At 44.8% G+C, this 20960-nt stretch overlaps 1 protein-coding gene across 4 annotated transcripts in view; it reads right to left on the minus strand.

Moving 5' to 3' along the window:
* LOC111981226 (bone morphogenetic protein 1) overlaps positions 1 to 20960 on the minus strand; it is a 61916-nt gene that overhangs the window by 26090 nt on the left and 14866 nt on the right. For all 4 annotated transcript variants that reach the window (XM_024012400.2, XM_024012399.2, XM_024012401.2 and 1 more), the window contains 3 exons: positions 20082 to 20197; positions 1715 to 1817; positions 1096 to 1212 (listed from right to left, as the gene is read on the minus strand). In XM_024012400.2, the coding sequence (XP_023868168.1) occupies positions 1096 to 1212; positions 1715 to 1817; positions 20082 to 20197 (336 nt within the window). The remainder of the gene's footprint in view (positions 1 to 1095; positions 1213 to 1714; positions 1818 to 20081; positions 20198 to 20960) is intronic.

Below are 20960 nucleotides of genomic sequence, written 5' to 3' on the forward strand. Positions count from 1 at the left end.
GCAAATAGTAATATGCTCTAAACCGCTCTGGTGACAAACAAACTTTGCTGCCCTGTTTTCAATCGTCCACATGGCTGGGAGAACCTCCTCAGATTAATGCAGATGAGGTGAGTTAGATATGCATAGGAAGTGTAGTGTACTGTTTTTTTCTTCTGTATATATTAATTACAAATCAGCCTTTACTTAAATCATGTTTCTAGTATATTGCATAGTTACAATGTGTAATCATTGATGTCCCAGGAGCGGCAGTGTTAAACACCGTTGAAGTGTATAATTGTAATACATACATGCAGACACAGCATCATTCAAAGAATGAAGTTTGATACACCTGGTATTGGATATAACTGAAAAAATATTTTTTTCCCCGGTAAATTAACTTTATGACAAAAAAATATGCACAATAGTTTGTCTCTACATTAACATATTCCTCTCAATTGTACATTCTTTGCTTGACTCATTATAATTACTTACATTTGCTTCCACCGTAATGTTTTTGTCAGACACCTTTGCTGAAGAAAGTCACCAGCGACGGGTGGCATAACGTCAAATTCATCATTGGAACCACTCAATGTGATTGGTCATATAAAAACCTTGGGACCCAAATGCATAATGAGTGCTCTAACTCCCCCCTGCGGTGGTCTGGAGCAATGAAGCCGTGACGCTGGGTATCTCAAAGTCCCGTGGTGTAAGCTCGCAACTTTTAAAGGAGGAACCACTGTACCACCCCTACCTTATCACAACACAACTGATTGGCTCAAACGCATTAAGAAGGAAATAAATTCCACAAATTAACCTGTTAATTGAAATGCATTCCAGGTAACTACCCCATGAAGCTGGTTGAGAGAATTCAAAGCTGTCATCCAGGCAAAGGGTGGCTACTTTGAAGAATCTCAAATATATAACACTTTTTTGGTTACTACGTGATTCCATATGTGTATTTCATAGTTTTGATGTCTTCACTATTAATCTACAATGTAGAAAATAGTAAAAATAAAGAAAAACCCTTGAACGAGTAGATGTGTCCAAACTTTTGACTGGTACTGTATATAAACAAAATATAAACAATATGGACTATGGTCAAACGGCTGATGTTACCTTCATACACGGCTGAGAAGCCCTTGCCCACCCAGTTGCTGCTGCTTCTGAACTCTATCCATAGCCGACTATCCGTGGAAACGATAGGGCCAGGTAGACTGTCCCCACAGTAACGGCCTGATGCAAAAGATAAAACAAAAACACCACAACAACTCCAGGGTAATGACTAATAACAACACTGAGATATGCAGCTCTTGGGCTGGGATTCATTCCAATCTGAGTTAGATCCACCTTATTGTGCGATTTACATTTAAAGGTMATTTCCAATTGTGCCGACATGTGCAAAGTCCACTGTGAATGTTGTCTCCATGAATGAGGGAACACTACCTTTTAAAGGTGCATAGCTGAAAAGGGGCTATTGGATTGAATCCGAGGCATAGTTTATCACTATTACACAGACAGCTGGCGATGTCTGATCTTTATGCGTCAGTCTATTATTCTGAACATATTGTACATTCCAACCATTCTAACATTTTTCTGCTCTAGGATTTAAAAATCTCAGGTGAACATTAACTTGATTGGATGTTTTCTGAAAGAGTTATTGGCAGATGTAGATAGCAGACCTCTCTGGAGAGTTCTCTATGGATGGGTTCTACTAAATCTTTTTCCAAGTAAAGACCTTTCAGAGGGGCTTTTCTCCCGAACCCGTCTCGGACCTCCACATGGTCATACCAGCACAAGTGACTCCTGTAGAGGTCCATGGCAGTAATGTTCAGAATTATCTGTGTGTGAGAGAGAGAGAGAGAGAGAGAGAGAGAGAGAGAGAGCGAGAGAAAGAGAGAGAGAGAGAGGCAGACAGACAGACACGCAGACAGACAGACAGAAATGAAGATAGGGAGAGATAAAAGAAAGGAAGGAGTAGAGTTTGTTAAGGGTAGCACATAAAGGTAAGAGGAAGTCAAGCGTTTCTTCTCGAGTGATCGATAGAGCAGCGGAATTAAATTCAGATTGCGTTGTCAGGCAATGTAGCCAATGCACCTCACTTGAATCAAACCAGAACTATCCTCCCCTTTGTTATAGGATACCGTATATTTGTTGTCAAGTGAACTGATTAGGGGTTGCAAAGTTTACTAGTAAACTATCAGAATTTTGGTATCTTTCAAGAATATCACAATATATCTAATGGCCCTTTTGAGTACATCAGATTAGGTGTCTGTAATAATCTCTGGCCCTCTGTGTGGCTTTATCACATAAAATATATAAAATAATTAAATAAGATAATTTAAAAAAATGTAATAGAATGACAACGCTGTAAAACATTGTCCTAAATACAAACCAGCAATTTTGTGAAAATCATTGGTGTTTAAATGAGGGTTTCAGCATGAAATATCATTTTTATTTTTATTTACACATTTTTATTTATTTTACTACGTCATTATGTATTTGTTGTCAATGTGTTGGTGTCAAACGGGTGTCGGTTGTGAAAAAAGTCAATAGTTGGAAGCGTTGCAGAGATAATTGAAAATAATGCCATTGTTGATTAAATGCTTTTTTCATTAATTAGGCTATTTTCTTTTCAACCATATGGTCTATCTGCTAGAAACTCATGGACAGAATGTGACTCCTTTCAGGAAACTAGGTGTTTTTATTATTTAACTAGGCACATCACCACTTCACAGGAGCGTAACATAAACATTTATTTTTAGTAATATTTATTTTTAGTAATGAAAATATACATTTAAAAAAAAAATCWAAATGCGTTTTTTGGGGCAGAAATGCCTTCTGAAACGTGAACTTCATGTGCCTTAATAACAAACTTGTATTCCAGCCATAAATTCAAATACAATCGTTAAATTAAGAGTCTAGATTGTTTAGCCACGGAAAAAGACAGGAACATTCACGCTAGCCATGATTGACTGGAGATAATGGATGGGCTGGACATGCCGGGAGATGTTTGGATTGGTCTGCCATTTAGCATGCTTCCGTCTATAATGTGAGCTGTTCAGTATGTGTTGACAGTCCTTTCTACCGCACCGTTTTTGAAAGATATAACATTAGCCATCGAGAAATACAAAAGTTTTGCTACTTTTGTCAACAACATCGAAGCCCTGAATTTAGCAGGCGTTATCGACAGATCAGTTGGAAAATGTGATGGGCTACTTTCTGCACATGCCACGTAGTTAAATGGTTCCAGTCTGCCATGAAGCGTTCACCCATGTATACGGACGGGTAAGAGTCTAGCTACATTTTCAGATATAAGTTTGTAATTTTGTCATTAAGTCATTTTTATTGCAAGTTAAAGCATACTGTTAGTTAGCTAGCAAACGTTAGCTTGCTGACTCAAAAGCTAACTTAACGTGTATGATCTGTGTAGTAATATTATTCAAATCAGAAAACCATTTGCATTGCTAGTTATAGCTTAATATTAGCTAGCTAACATTGAACCTAGTTTGTTAGCTTCAGCTACCTGCAGATTCATACTACAGCTATGACAATGTTTATATTGGTAGTAGTATGCGTTGGGATTATGCTACATGTCTAAACAAAAGACTCCATTTCGGCTGGACTATTACATGACCCATCAAATTAGCCGGGTATTTTTATCTGGACACTTTCTGTTTTTGATATTGCTGCTATGCAAGTAACCATTTCACTGTACCATTTACACCTTCTGTACTGTATCCTGTGCATGTGACAAAGAAACGTAGATTTGATTTGGTATAGCATTTGTTTACCACATAGCCTCACATGTGAATCCTTAAAAAGATAGGTGGGGTTAAGGCTTAAGAGGGTGTGAACGATGTTGAATAGGTGTAGACGAAAAAAGAGTTCTCCAGTAGGTGTACTAAAACATTYAAGGCCATTTTCTCAAAAGTAGGGTTACAAGTTTATCAACTTTCAAAGCAGAATTACTTTCCCATTGTTCCTAAACTGCAGTGTATGATATACTATTTTCTAACTCTGAGTCTCTACTTCTTTCCAACACAATTTCTAATTTTGCTACATAAGACCGAATCGAGGCGGTCGGTCACATACAGTGCATTCGGAAAGTATTCAGACCCCTTGACTTTTTCCACTTTTTGTTACATTACAGCTTCATTCTAAAATGTATTAAATAAATAAAAATCATCAATATACACACATCCTCTTTCCATTGATCATCCTTGAGCTGTATCTACAGCTTGATTGGAGTCCACCTGTGGTATATTCAATTGATTCGACATGATTTCGAAAGGCACACACCTATCTACCTAAGAAAAAATGAAAAAATGAAAAATAAAGTACATTACAATGATTTATTTTACGGGGACTGAATGCTGAGTTAAGGCTCCCAGGCTTGCAAGGACAGATCAGATACAAATTCAATTAGCACTAAGGTGCGAAGTAAATGGTGTCGAGGCCTTTGGGGCCAACAAGTAGCAGGATTATTTGAAGCATCCCCTGAAGCCCCCTCCTGCTGTTCAAAGCCCATTCACTGGCATTTTCTACAAGAAATCTGCTTCCAGAAATAAAAGCTTCTCCCAAGTGGGTGTGACACCTGCTCCCGTTGCCTGCTGCACTGCTGCTTAGATTCCACCTGGCGATCTGTTCACCGTCTGATCTGGCCTGTCTCCCCCTGTCTGGTACAGGTACCGCCACCACACTCATCCCTCATCCCGCCACCACACTTCTCCCGAGATTTCGCTCGCCTCCAGCACTCACACACTGTTGGGTGAGTGACTCTGAACTTACAATGGCTAGCCCCAAGTCTTTATATACTTTATTTTTTTATTGTACATTTTGCCTCTTGACTCCTGCATACCTTGTTGACTACAAACTTTCTTTACCCAACCGTGGGACAGACTATGTTTGTTACCACACTCGGGACTCTGACTCTCTAATGGTTACACAGACTTTTGGCTTCCCATCCTATTCTAACCACCTCTCACCGGCTTTGTATTCATGTTACCTGATGAAATTGCTGTACAATATGATCTTGTTGCCATCTGATGCACATTCAGAAGTCATAAATCAGCCCTGCAGAACTCTCCCTGTCCTATGCCGTGCCTTGATTGTATTACTGATGATATCTGGAAATGTGCATGTACACCTTGGCCCATCTACTGTTGCTAGCCCCAATTCTGACTTGTGCTCTGATTTCTGCTTCACTGATTTCTGCTCTCATAAAAGCCTGGGTTTTCTGCACGTTAACACAAGAAGCGTATTACCTAAAATGGATTAACTGAAAGTGTGGGTTCACAGCTACAATCCAGATGTTTTGGTCATTACTGAGACGTGGTTAAGGAAGAGTGTTTTGGATACTGATGTTAACTTCTTATGGCTGCAGGGGCAGTATTGAGTAGCTTGGATGAAAGGTGCACAGAGGTGCCCAGAGTAAACGGCCTGCTCCTCAGTCATAGTTGCTAATATATGTATATTATTATTAGTATTGGATAGAAAACACTCTGAAGTTTCTAAAACTAGTTGAATTATGTCTGTGAGTATAACAGAACTCATATGGCAGGCAAAAACCTGAGAAGTTCCACTTCCTGTTTGGATGGTAGATTTTCAACCAAGATCCCATTGAAATTACAGCGAGATACGGATTAGTTTTCACTTCCTATGGCTTCCACTAGATGTCAACAGTCAATAGAACTTTGTCTGATGACTCTAATGTGAAGGAGGGCCGAAGGAGACAGGAATGATTCACCACTGCTATGAGGTGACCACACATTGAACACCCGCGTTCACGTGAGAGGCAGCTCCGTTCCATCGCTCAACTGAAGTCAATGTAGTTCTCCGGTTGGAACGTTATTCAAGATGTCTGTTAACAACATTCTAAAGATTGATTCAATACATCGTTTGACATGTTTCTACTGACTGTTACGGAACTTTTGGACATTTCGTCACGTTATAGTGGACGCGCTTTGTGACTTTGGAATTGTTTACCAAACGCGCTAACCAAAGTAGCTAATTGGACATAAATAACGGACATTATCAAACAAATCAAGCATTTATTGTGGACCTGGGATTCCTAGGACTGCATTCTGATGAAGTTCATCAAAGGTAAGAAACATTATCATGTATTTTCTGGTTTCTTTGACTCCAAACATGGCGGCTAATTTGACTATGTTCTGAGCTCCGTCTCAGATTATTGCATGGTTTGCTTTTTCCGTAAAGTTTTTTTGAAACTCTACACACGGGTGCATTAAGGAGAGGTATATCTATAATATCCATGTGTATATTCATCTACATTTATGATGAGTATTTCTGTTGAAACGATGTGGCTATGCACTATCACTGGATGTTTTTGGAACTAGTGAATGTAACGCGCCAATGTAAACTCCGATTTTTGTTATAAATATGAACTTTATCAAACAAAACATGCATGATTGTGTAACATGAAGTCCAATGAGTGTCATCTGATGAGATCATCAAAGGTTAGTGATTAATTTCTGCTTTTTGTGACTGCTATCTTCGCTGGAAAAATGGCTGTGCTATTGTGGTTTGGTGCTGACCTACATAAATCGTTTGTAGTGCTTTCACTGAAAAGCATATTTGAAATCGGACACTTTGGTCGGATTAACAACAAGATTACCTTTAAAATGGTATAAGACACATGTATGTCTGAGGAATTGTAATTATGAGAATTCTGGGTTTTGAATTTGGCGCCCTGCACTTTCACTGGCTGTTGTTCATATCATCCCGTTTAGCGGATTGCAACCATAAGAAGTTAACCTTTCTGGTTTTAACCTTTTTCGGCAAGACAGATCTTCCAAAGTGGGGGAGTGGCAATTTTTACCAAGGATCACCTTCAGTACTCGGTGTCGCCACCAGGTCTGTCCCCACACAATTTGATTGCTGGTTTAAACATTAAACTTTCAAATAGCTCTTTGTTGACTGTTGCTGGGTGCTATTGTCCTCCATCAGCACTGGCCTGTACACTACCCGCCCTAAGCTCTTCCTGGCCCCTTACACTAAGTCTGAATTTGTCCTGCTAGGTGACCTAAACTGGGACATGCTAAACCACCTGACCAAGTCTAAAGTCCAGAGATACAACCTCTCTTATCATCACCCAGTGCCTGGCTTGCCTCCGCTGTACCCGCGCCCCTCCATACCCCTGTCTGCACATTATGCCAGAATCTATTCTACCACGCCCATAAATCTGCTCCTTTTATTCTTTGTCCCCAACGCTCTAGGCGACCAGTTTTGATAGCCTTTAGCCGCACCCTCATCCTACTACTCCTCTGTTCCTCGGGTGATGTGGAGTAACCCAGGCCTGCATGTCCCCAGTCACCCTCATTTGTTGACTTCTGCGATCGAAAAAGCCTTGCCTCATGCATTTCAACATCAGAAGCCTCTCCCTAAGTTTGCCTTACTCACCGCCTTTAGCACACTCTGCCAATCCTGATGTCCTTGCCGTGTCCGAATCCTGGCTTAGGAAGGCCACCAAAAATTCTGAGATTTCCATACCCAACTATAACACTTTCCGTCAAGATAGAACTGCCAAAGGGGGGGAGTTGCAATCTACTCAGAGATAGCCTGCAAAGTTCTGTCATACTTTCCAGGTCTATGCCCAAACAGTTCGAACTTCTAATTTTAAAAATTAATCTCTCCAGAAATAAGTCTCTCACTGTTGCCGCCTGCTACCGACCCCCCCTCAGCTCCAGCTGTCCCTGACACCATCTGTGAATTGATCGCTCCCCATCTAGCTTCAGAGTTTGTTCTGTTAGGTGACCTAATCTGGGATATGCTTAACACCCCGGCAGTCCTACAATCCAAGCTTGATGCCCTCAATCTCACACAAATCATCAAGGAACCCACCAGGTACAACCCTAAATCCGTAAACATGGCACCCAATAGACATTATCCTGACCAACCTGCCCTCCAAATACACCTCTGCTGTCTTCAATCAAGATCTCAGCGATCACTGCCTCATTGCCTGATCCGCCACGGGTCCGCGGTCAAACGACCACCCTCATCACTGTCAAACGCTCCCTAAAACACTTCTGCGAGCAGGCCTTTCTAATCGCCTGGCCCGGTACCCTGGAAGGATATTGACCTCATCCCGTCAGTTGAGGATGCCTGGTCATTCTTTAAATTTACTTCCTCACCATATTAGACAAAGCATGCTCCGTTCAAAAAATGCAGAACCAAGAACAGATATAGCCCTTGGTTCACTCCAGACTGACTGCCCTCGACCAGCACAAAAACATCCTGTGGCGAACTGCAATAGCATCGAAGAGCCCCCGCGATAGCAACTGTTCAGGGAAGTCAGAACCAATTACACGCAGTCAGTCAGAAAGCCAAAGGCCAGCTTTTTCAAGCCAGAGATTCGCATCCCGTAGCTCTAACTCGCAAAAAAGTTCTGGATACTTGTAAAGTCCATGGAGAACAAAGAGCACCTCCTCCCAGTGCCCACTGCACTGAGGCTAGGTAAACACGGTCACCACCGATAAATCCAGTGATAATCGAAGACTTCAACAAGCATTTCTCAATGGCTGGCCATGCCTTCCTCCTGCGACTCCAACCTTGGCCAACAGCCCCGCCCCCCCGCTGCTACTCGCCCAAGCCTCCCCAGCTATTCCTTTACCCAAATCCCAGATAGCAATGTTCTGAAAGAGCTGGGAAACCTGGACCCATACAAATCAGCTGGGCTTGACAATCTGGACCCCCTATTTCTGAAACTGTCCGCGCGCCATTGTCGCACCCCCATTACCAGCTGTCAACCTCTCCTTCGTATCATCTGAGATCCCCAAGGATTGGAAAAGCTGCCGCGTATATCCCCCTCTTCAAAGGGAGACACCCTGGACCCAAACTGTTTACAGACCTATATCCATCCTGCCCTGCCTATCTAAGGTCTTCGAAAGCCAAGTCAACAAACAGATCACTGACCATCTCGAATCCCCGTACCTTCTCCGCGTGCAATCGGTTTCCGAGCGTACGGGTCACCTCAGCCACGCTCAAGGTTACTACACATCAAACGCCATCGATAAAAGACATTACCTGATGCAAGCCGTCTTCATCGACCTGGCCAAGGCTTTCGACTCTGTCAATCACCATATTCTTATCGGCAGACTCAGTAGCCTCGGTTTTTCTAATGACTGCCTTCCTGGTTCACAACTACTTTGCAGGACAGAGTTCAGTGTGTCAAATCGGAGGGCATGTTTCCGGTCCTCTGGCAGGCGTCTAGGGGTACCACAGGGTTCAATTCTCGGGCCGACTTTCTTTTCTCTGTATACATCAATGATGTTGCTCTTTGTGCGGCGATTCCCCTGATCCACCTCTACGCAGGACGACACCATTCTATATAGCTTCCGGCCCTTCCTTGGACACTGTCTATCAACCTCCAAACGAGCTTCAATGCCATACAACACTCCTTCCGTGGCCTCCAACTGCTCTTAAACGCTAGTAAAACCAAATGCATGCTTTTCAACCGTTCGCTGCCTGCACCGCCGCACGCCCGACTAGCATCACCACCCTGACGGTTCGACCTAGGAATATGTGGACATCTATAAGTACCTAGGTGTCTGGCTAGACTGCAAACTCTCCTTCAGACTCATATCAAACATCTCCAATCCAAAATCAAATCAAGAATCGGCTTTCTATTCCCAACAAAGCCTCCTTCACTCACGCCGCAAACTTACCCTAGTAAAACTGACTATCCTACCATCCCGACTTCCGATGTCATCTTACAAATAGCTTCCAAACACTCTACTCAGCAAACTGGATGCAGTTTATCACAGTGCCATTCGTTTTGTTACATAAAGCACCTTATACGACCCACCACTGCGACCTGTATGCCCTAGTCGGCTGGCCCTCGCTACATGTCGTCGTCAGACCCACTGGCTCCAGGTCATCTACAAGGCTATGCTAGGTAAAGTGCGCCTTATCTCAGTTCACTGGTCACGATGGCTACACCCACCCGGCAGCACGCGCTCCAGCAGTGTATCTCACTGATCATCCCTAAAGCTAAAAACTCATTTGACGCCTTTCCTTCCAGTTCTCTGCTTGCCTGCGACTGGAACGAATTGCAAAAATCTCTGAAGTTGGAGACTTTTATCTCCCTCAACAACTTCTTTAAAATCTGCTATCCGAGCAGCTAACCGATCGCCTGCAGCTGTACATAGTCCATCTGTAAACTACCCACCCAATTACCTACCTCACCCCCCATACTGCTTTTATTATTTACTTTTCTGCTCTTTTGCACACCAGTATCTCTTCTTGCACATGATCATCTGATGATTTATCACTCCAGTGTTAATCCTGCTAAATTGTATTATTCGATTTATTGCCTACCTCATGCCTTTTGCACACATTGTATATAGATTCTCTTTTTTTCTACCATGTTATTGACTTGTTTATGTTTACTTCCATGTGTAACTCTGTGTTGTCTGTTCACACTGCTATGCTTTATCTTGGCCAGGTCGCAGTTGCAAATGAGAACTTGTTCTCAACTAGCCTACCTGGTTAAATAAAGGTGAAATAAAAATAAATAAAATAAATAAAGCAATGGGACTCCTTAAATCTTTCTCAGATTATTACCAATCCCACAAGGTATGACTCCAAACACCTAGAAAAGGCTACTCTCCTTGATGCTATCCTCACAAATAATCCTGCTAGGTATCAGTCTGGTGTTTTCTGTAATGACCTTAGTGATCACTGTTTTACAGCCTGTGTTTGTAATGGCTGCTCAGTGAAACGACTTGTCCTAATTTGTGATAGACGCTTGCTAAAAAACTTTCATGAGCAAGCCTTCCTTCATGACCTGGCCTCTGTAAATTGGTACAGAATGAGCTTGATCTGAGAATTAAAATGAGAATTAAAAACAGGTTCAGCCCCTGGTTCGACCGTGATCTTGTAGAGTTACTCCACCTCAAGAATAGCAGGCTCGGCACACGAATACTCAGTCTGACTGGCTATCATTCAGGCAAATGAGAAATAAGTGCACTCAAGCTATCCGGAAGGCCAAAGTTAGTTACTTTAAGGAGCAGTTCTCTCTCTGTGGATCTAACCCCAAGAAGTTCTGGAAAACGGTTAAAGACCTGGAGAATAAACCCTCCTCCTCACAGCTGCCCATATCCCTTAAATGTTGATGATGTGGTTGTTACTGACAAGAAGCACATGGCTGAGCTCTTTAATCACCACTTCATTAAGTCAGGATGCCTCCTTGCCTGTCCAACATTTCCTCATCTCCCACCCCTTCTAATGTGACTATCCCCGATGCTTCTCCCTCTTTTTCCCCTGCCCTGCTACAAACTTTCTCTCTGCAGGCAGTGACTGAGTCCGAGGTGCTAAAGGAGCTCCTTAAACTTGACCCCCAAAAAACATCTGGGTCAGATGGGCTATTTCTATTTTGCCCTGTTTATCAAAAGTGTTTGAAAACTTGTCAATAATCAACTGGCCTGGCTTTCTTGATGTCTATAGTATTCTCTCGGGTATGCAGTCTGGTTTCTGCTCAGGTTATGGATGTGTCACTGCAACCTTAAAGGTCCTCAATGATGTCACCATTGCCCTTGATTCTAAGCAATATTGTGCTGCTATTTTTAGTGACTTGGCCAAAGCTTTTGATACAGTAGACCATTCCATTATTGTGGGCTCGCTAAGGAGTATTGGTGTCTCTGAGGGGTCTTTGGGCTGGTTTGCTAACTACCTCAAAGAGTGCAGTGTATAAAATCAGAACATCTGCTGTCTCAGCCACTGTCTGTCACCAAGGGAGTACCCCAAGGCTCGATCCTAGATCCCACGCTCTTCTCAATTTACATCAACAACATAGCTCAGGCAGTAGGAATCTCTCTCATCAATTTATATGCAGATGATACAGTCTTATACTCAGCTGGCCCCTCCCTGGATTTTGTGTTAAATGCACTACAACAAAGCTTTCTTAGTGTCCAACAAGCTTTCTCTACCCATAACCTTGTCCTGAACACCTGAAAAACAAAGGTAATGTGGTTTGGTAAGGAGAATGCCCTTCTCCCCACAGGTGTGATTACTACCTCCTGATGCTTTAGAGCTTGAGGTAGTTACGTCATACAAGTACTTAGGATTATGGCTAGACGGTGCACTGTCCTCTCTCAGCACATATCAAAGCTGTAGAATAAAGTTAAATCTAGACTTGGTTTCCTCTATCGTAATCACTCCTCTTTCACCCCAGCTGCCAAAAACTAACCCTGATTCAGATGACCATCCTACCCATGATAGATTACAGAGACACAATTTATTGATCGTCAGGTAAGGGTCCTCCCAAGCAGCTAGATGTTCTTTACCATTCGGCTATCAGATATGGCACCAATACTCCTTATAGGACACATCACTGCACTCTATACTCCTCTGTAAACTGGTTATCTCTGTATACCCGTCACAAGACCCACTGGTTGATGCTTATTTATAAAAACCCTCTTAGGCCTCACTCCGCCCTATCTGAGATACAGTGGGGCAAAAAAGTATTTAGTCCCAGCCACCAATTGTGCAAGTTCTCCCACTTAAAAAGATGAGAGAGGCCTGTAATTTTCATCATAGGTACACTTCAACTATGACAGACAAATGAGAAGAAAAAAATTCAGAAAATCACATTGTAGGATTTTTAATGAATTTATTTGCAAATTATGGTGGAAAATAAGTATTTGGTCAATAACAAAAGTTTATCTCAAAACTTTGTTATATACCCTTGTTTGGCAATGACAGAGGTCAAACGTTTTCTGTAAGTCTCCCAAGGTTTTCACACACTGTTGTGGTATTTTGGCCCATTCCTCCATGCAGATCTCCTCTAGAGCAGTGATGTTTTTGGGCTGTTGCTGGGCAACACGGACTTTCAACTCCCTCCAAAGATTTTCTATGGGGTTGAGATCTGGAGACTGGCTAGGCCACTCGGCATCCAGGACCTTGAAATGCTTCTACAAAGCCACTCCTTCGTTGCCCGGGCGGTTGTTTGGGATCATTGTCATGCTGAAAGACCCAGCCACGTTTCATCTTCATGCCCTTGCTGATGGAAGGAGGTTTTCACTCAAAATCTCACGATACATGGCCCCATTCATTCTTCCTTACACGGTCAGTCGTCCTGGTCCCTTTGCAGAAAAACAGCCCCAAAGCAATGTGTTTCCACCCCCATGCTTCACAGTAGGTATGGTGTTCTTTGGATGCAACTCAGCATTTTTGTCCTCCAAACACGACGAGTTGAGTTTTTACCAAACAGTTATATTTTGGTTTCATCTGACCATATGACATTCCCCAATCTTCTTCTGCATCATCCAAATGCTCTCTAGCAAACTTCAGACGGGCCTGGACATGTACTGGCTTAAGCAGGGGACACGTCTGCACTGCAGGATTTGAATCCCTGGCGGGGTAGTGTGTTACTGATGGTAGGCTTTGTTACTTTGGTCCCAGCTCTCTGCAGGTCATTCACTAGGTCCCCCCGTGTGGTTCTGGGATTTTTGCTCACCGTTCTTGTGATCATTTTGACCCCACGGGGTGAGATCTTGCGTGGAGCCTCAGATCGAGGGGATTATCAGTGGTCTTGTATTTCCATTTCCTAATAATTGCTCCCACAGTTGATTTCTTCGAAACAAAGCTTGCTTACCTATTGCAGATTCAGTCTTCCCAACCTGGTGCAGGTCTACAATTTGTTTCTGGTGTCCTTTGACAGCTCTTTGGTCTTGGCCATAGTGGAGTTTGGAGTGTGACTGTTTGAAGTTGTGGACAGTGTCTTTTATTACTGATAACAAGTTCAAACAGGTGCCATTACTACAGGTAACGAGTGAAGGACAGAGAGCCTCTTTAAAGAAGAAGTTACAGTCTGTGAGAGCCAGAAATTTGCTTGTTTGTAGGTGACCAAATACTTTATTTTCCACCATAATTAGCAAATTAATTCATTTAAAATCCTACAATGTGATTTTCTGGATTTTCTTTTCTCATTTTGTCTGTCATAGTTGAAGTGTACCTATAATGAAATTACAGGCCTCGCTCATCTTTTTAAGTGGGAGAACTTGCACAATTGTAACGATAGTCTATGTCGTCCTCCTCATCGGACGAGGAGAAGCAAGAAGGATCGGACCAATATGCAGAGTGGTTCGTGCTCATGATGATTTTTTTAAACCGAAACTGAACACTGAAATACAAAACAATAAACGAAGTGCAGAAAACCGAAACAGTACCGTGTGGTGAAACACTAACACGGTAGACAAACACCACAAAACCACACGTGAAACCCCGGCTGCCTAAGTATGATTCTCAATCAGGGACAACGATTGACAGCTGCCTCGATTGAGAATCATACCAGGCCGATCACAAAAAACCCAACATAGAAAACACACATAGACAACCCACCCCAACTCACGCCCTGACCATACTAAATAAATGCAAAATAAGGGAAAATAAGGTCAGGAACGTGACAGAACCCCCCCCCCCCTTAAGGTGCGAATCCGGGCGCACCACCTAAACTCTAGGGGAGGGTCTGGATGGGCGTCTGTCCCGGTGGCGGCTCTTGGCGCAGGACGTGGACCCCACTTAAACAATGTTTTTGTCCGCCTCCTTAATCGCCGACCTTGCCTGGGACCCTAACCATGGGTCCCGAATACACGGGATTTCCGGCAACGCCGGACAGCGGGAGACTCGGCAGCGCTGGAGTGAAGGACGCCCGGCAGCTCCAGAGTGAAGAGCGATTTTGCATCGCCTGGCTGACTGCAGGCTCTGGCAGATCCTGGCGGCAGGCTCTGGCGGAGCCTGGCTGCTGGCTCTGGCAGCTCCTGGCTGGCAGGTTCTGCAGCTCCTGGCTGGCTGGCTCTGGGCAGCTCCTGGCGCTGCTCTGGTAGCTCCTGCTGGCTACGCTCTGGCTGGTCATGGCTGGCTGACGCACTGGCTGCTCGCCTGTCTGGCGGACGGCTCTGGCTGCTCCTGTCTGGCGGACGGCTCTGGCTGCTCCTGTTCTGGCGACGGCTCTGGCTGCTCCTGCTGGCGGACGGCTCTGGCTGCTCCTGTCTGGCGGACGCGCTCTGGCTGCTCCTGTCTGGCGGACGGCTTTGGTGCTCCTGTCTGGCGGACGGCTCTAGCGGCTCGGGACAGACGGGCAGCTCTCACGGCTCGGGACAGACGGGCAGCTCTGACGGCTCGACAGACGGGCGGCTCTGACGGCTCGGGACAGACGGGCGGCTCAGATGACGCTGGGCAGGCAGGCAGCTCAGACAGCGCTGGGCAGCAGGCAGCTCGCAGCGCTGGGCAGGCAGGCAGCTCAGACAACGCTGGCAGGCAGACAGCTCAGACAGCGCTGGGCAGCAGGCAGCTCAGACGGCGCTGGCAGGCAGGCAGCTCAGACGGTGCTGGGCAGGCAGGCGCTCAGACAGCGGGGGCAGGCAGCAGCTCAGACAGCGCTGGCAGGCAGGCAGCTCAGACAGCGCTGGGCAGACGGCACACCCTGTAGGGAGGAGACGGAGAGACAGCCTGGTGCGGGGGCTGCCACCGGAGACTGGTACGTGGAGGTGGCACCGGATATACCGGACCGTGAAGGAGACACGCGCTCTTGAGCACCGAGCCTGCCAACCTTACCAGGTTGAATGGTCCCCGTAGCCCTGCCAGTGCGGCGAGGTGGAATAGCCCGCACTGGCTATGCTGGCGAACCGGGGACACCATTTATAAGGCTGGTGCCATGTACGCCGGCCCGAGGAGACGCACTGGAGACAGAAGATGCGTTGGGCCGGCTTCATGACACCCGGCTCGATGCCCAACCTAGCCCTACCAGTGCGGCGAGGTGGAGTAGCCCGCACTGGGCTAAGCACGCGTACTGGGGACACCGTGCGCTCCACCGCATAAACAGTGTCTGACCAGTACGACGCCCTCTCAATCCACGGTAAGCACGGGGAGTTGGCTCAGGCTCCTACCCGGCTTTGCACAACTCTGCGTGTTCCCCCCCCAAGAAATGTTTGGTCTGACTCGGGCTACCAACCGCGTCGCCGCGCTGCCTCCTCATACCAGCGCCTCTCTGCCTTCGCTGCCTCCAACTCGGTTTTAGGACGGCGATATTCCCCTGGCTGAGCCAGGGTCCCTTGCCGTCCAGAATCTCCTCCCACGTCCATGAGTCCTGGATTTTTCTCCGCTGCTGCTGCTGCTGTCGCTGCCCTTTTCACCTCTGCTTGGTCCTTTGTTGGTGGGTGTTTCTGTAACGATAGTCTATGTCGTCCTCCTCATCGGACGAGGAGAGGCGAGAAGGATCGGACCAATATGCAGAGTGGTTCGTGCTCATGATGATTTATTAAAACCGAAACTGAACACTGAAATACAAAACAATAAACGAAGTGCAGAAAACCGAAACAGTACCGTGTGGTGAAAACACTAACACGGTAGACAAACACCCACAAACCACACGTGAAACCCCGGCTGCCTAAGTATGATTCTCAATCAGGGACAACGATTGACAGCTGCCTCTGATTGAGAATCATACCAGGCCGAWCACAAAAAACCCAACATAGAAAACACACATAGACAACCCACCCCAACTCACGCCCTGACCATACTAAATAAATGCAAAATAAGGGAAAATAAGGTCAGGAACGTGACAACAATTGGTGGCTGACTAAATACTTTTTTGCCCCACTGTATCTACTGCAGCCCTCATCCTCCACATACAACACCCGTTCTGCCAGTCACATTCTGTTAAAGGTCCCCAAAGCACACACATCCCTGGGTCGCTCCTCTTTTCAGTTCACCGCAGCTAGCGACTGGAACGAGCTGCAACAAACACTCAAACTGGACAGTTTTTTCAATCTCTTCATTCAAAGACTCAATCATGGACACTCTTACTGACAGTTGTGGCTGCTTTGTGTGATGTATTGTTGTCTCTACCTTCTTGCCCTTTGTGCTGTTGTCGGTGCCCAATAATATTTGTACCATGTTTTGTGTTGCTACCATGTTGTGTTGCTACCATGTTGTTGTTATGTTGTGTTGTGTTGATACTGTGCTGTGTTGTCGTGTTGCTGCCTTGCTATGTTGTTGTCTAGGTCTCTTTTTATGTATTTTTGTGTTGTCTCTCTTGTTGTGATGTGTGATTTGTCCTATATCTATATTGTATTTATTATTTATTTTTAATCCCAGGCCCCCGTCCCCGCAGGAGGCCTTTTGCCTTTTGGAAGGCCGTCATTGTAAATAAAAATGTGTACTTAACGGACTTGCCTAGTTCATTAAAAGGTAAATAAAAATGTCAAAATTAAATAAAAATCTATATGAGGTCCCACAGTCAAAAATGCATGTCAAAGCAAAATCCAAGCCATGAGGTTGAAAGATTTGTACTTGGAACTCCGAGACAGGATTGTGTTGAGGCACAGATCTGGGGAAGGGTACCAAAATATTTATGCAGCATGGAACCACCAAGACTCTTCCTAGAGCTGGCTGTCCAGCCAACCTGAGCAATTGGGGGAGATGGTCACTCAGCAAGAGCTCCAGAGTTCCTCTGTGGAGACGAGATAACCTTCTAGAAGGACAACCATCTCTGCAGCACTCCACCAATCAGGCCTTTATGGTAGAGTGGCCAGATGGAAGCCACTCCTCAGTAAAAGGCACATGACAGCTCGCTCAGAGTTTGCCGAAAGGCACCTAAATACTCTCAGATCACGAGAAACAAGATTCACTTGTCTGAGGAAACCAAGATTGAACTCTTTGGCCTGAACGCCAAGCGTCACATCTGGAGGAAACCTGGCATCATACCTATGGTGAAGCATGGTGGTGGCAGCATCATGCTGTGGAGATGTTTTTCAGCGGCAGGGACTGGGAGACTAGTCAGGATTGAGGGAAAGATGAATTGAGCAAAGTACAGCGAGATCCTTGATGAAAACCTGCTCCCGAGCTCTCAGGACCTCAGACTGGGACAAAGGTTCACCTTTCAACAGGACAACGACGCTAAGCACACAGCCAAGACAACGCAGGGGTGGCTTCAGGACAAGACAGGACAGCCAGAACCCGAACTTTAACCCGATCGAACATCTCTGGAGAGACCTGAAAATAGCTGTGCAGTGACGCTCCCCATCCAACCTGACAGAGCTTGAAAGGATCTGCAGAGAAGAATGGGAGAAACTCCTGGAATACAGGTGTGCCAAGCTTGTAGCGTCATAACCAAGAAAACTTGAGGCTGTAATCGCTGCCAAAGGTGCTTCAACAAAGTACTGAGCAAAGAGTCTGAATACTTATGTAAATGTGATATTTACGTTTTTTATTTTAAATAAATTTGCAAGCATTTCTAAAAAACTGTTTTTGCTTTGTCATCATAGGGTATTGTGTGTAGATTGATGAAGAAATAGAACAATTTAATACATTTTCAAGTAAGGCTGTAATGTAAACAAAATGTGGAAAAAGTCAAGGGGTCTGAATACTTTCCGAATGCACTACATGGACACAGAAAAACTCAGCAAACAAAGAATTGCCCTCTCACTGTCAACTGCATTTATTTTCAGCAATCTTAACATGTGTAAATATTTGTATGAACATAACAAGATTCAACAACTGAGACATAAACTGAACAAATTCCACAAACATGTGACTAACAGAAATGGAATAATGTGTCCCTGAACAAAGGGGGGGTCAAAATCAAAAGTAACAGTCAGTATCTGGTGTGGCCACCAGCTGCATTAAGTACTGCAGTGCATCTCCTCCTCATGGACTGCACCAGATTTGCCAGTTCTTGCTGTGAGATGTTACCGCACTCTTCCATCAAGGCACCTGAAAGTTCCCAGACATTTCTGGGGGGAATGGCCCTAGCCCTCACCCTCCAATCCAACAGGTCCCAGACGTGCTCAATGGGATCGAGATGGCAGAACACTGACATTCCTATCTTGCAGGAAATCACACACAGAACGAGCAGTATGGCTGGTGGCATTGTCATGCTGGAGGGTCATGTCAGGATGAGCCTGCAGGAAGAGTACCACATGAGGGAGGAGGATGTCTTCCCTGTAATGCACATTGTTAAGATTACATGCAATGACAACAAGCTCAGTCCGATGAGGCTGTGACACACCGCCCCAGACCATGACGGGCCCTCCACCTCCAAATCGATATCGCTCCAGAGTACAGGCCTCGGTGTAACGCTCATTCCTTCGACAATAAAAGCGAATCCGACCATCACCCCTGGTGAGACAAAACCATGACTCGTCAGAAAATAGCACTTTTTGCCAGTCCTGTCTGGTCCAGCGACGATGGGTTTGTGCCCATAGGCGACGTTGTTGCCGGTGATGTCTGGTGAGGACCTGCCTTACAACAGGCCTACAAGCCCTCAGTCCAGCCTCTCTCAGCCTATTGTGGACAGTCTGAGCACTGATAGAGGGATTGTGTGTGGTCCTGGTGTAACTCGGGCAGTTGTTGACATCCTGACCTGTCCCACAGGTGTGATGTTCGGATGTACCAATCCTGTGCAGGTGTTGTTACACGTGGTCTGCCACTGCGAGGATGATCAGCTGTCCGTCCTGTCTCCCTGTAGCGCTGTGTTAGGCATCTCACAGTAAGGACATTGCAATTTATTGCCCTGGCCACATCTGCAGTCCTCATGCCTCCTTGCAGCATGCCTAAGGCACGTTCACACAGATTAGCAAGGACCCTGGGCATCTTTCTTTTGGTGTTTTTCATAATTGTGACCTTAATTGCCTACCGTCTGCAAGCTGTTAGTGTCTTAACGACCGTTCCACAGGTGCATGTTCATTAATTGTTTGTGGTTCATTGAACAAGCATGGGAAACAGTGTTTAAACCCTTTACAATGAAGATCTGTGAAGTTATTTGGATTTTTATGAATTATCTTTGAAAGACAGGGTCATGACAAAGGGACGCTTCTTTTTTGCTGAGTTTATAATAGATGAATACTATATATATATATATTTTTTTTTAAGTTATTCAAATATAAATGACCAACGTTACGATCAATTGCCATAGATTTTCTGTCAATTACCAAAATTACTGAAGATTCTGGTAACTTTAGTAAATTACCGGTAGCTTTGCAACCCTAGAACTGATTTAACTCACTGAGAAACTCGCTGCACAGTTATGAACTATTTCCACAAGACAGAGTTTGACAGCTAGCCCTTGGATGTTTTCAACCCACCTTCTCTCCAGGTGTGACAGAGATCCTCCAGATACAGTGGACGTAGGCTGCATATCCATTGGGATAACCAGGAGAGGAGAAGTTTCCACTACTGTCCTGTAGACTGTCCCCACACCCTGCCCACAAAACAGCACATGGTAAAAAAAAAAGAAACAGACTCTAAACACACTACAGGTATGGCATAAACTACAATGGAGAAAGAAGGCAGTTTTAAAAAATAAAACATCGCTGGGTTTTAAAAAGACAAGCTTTCGTTTCGGATGTCTCAACATACTGTAGATTTCCTTTAGCCTCAAAAAGGAAGAACAATACCTAGCACTTGAATGGTTGCTGATTTATTGGTTGTTGAATTTTAACAACTTTGGCCATTCCTGGGGCTTGAGTTCTCCAGATTACAACAATCAACTTAATTCCAATTTTTGGAAACAAAGAATCAAAAAAAACAATCAATCTCCTTTCAACCATGACAACGCAAGTCCATTCATCTACTAATGTCACAGCTTTGTCATCATGGTCTTGTCTTAGATTCAGAAAAATGAACACTGTAATCATCAGTCGTCATCTTTTGAATAGGCAGGGGTGGTAGTAGTCAGACCTTGTGCAGGGTTTATCAGCATGTTCTCTCTGACATTTCACATGGTGAGAATACTACACTCTTAGAAACAAAAGTGCTATCTAGAACCTAAAAGGGTTCTTTGGCTGTAGCCATAGCAGAACCCTTTGAAGAACCCGTTTGGGTTCCAGGTAAAATGGAAGGGTTCTACATGGAACCCAAAAGGGTTCTACCTGGAACCCTCTGCAACCAAAAAGGGTTCTACCTGGAACCAAAAAGGGTGATCTTATGGGGACAGCCAAAGAACCAGCCTGCCAAGTCGGATT

Source organism: Salvelinus sp. IW2-2015, linkage group LG20 (genome assembly GCF_002910315.2).
Source record: "Salvelinus sp. IW2-2015 linkage group LG20, ASM291031v2, whole genome shotgun sequence".
Classification (NCBI taxonomy): Eukaryota; Metazoa; Chordata; class Actinopteri; order Salmoniformes; family Salmonidae; genus Salvelinus; species Salvelinus sp. IW2-2015.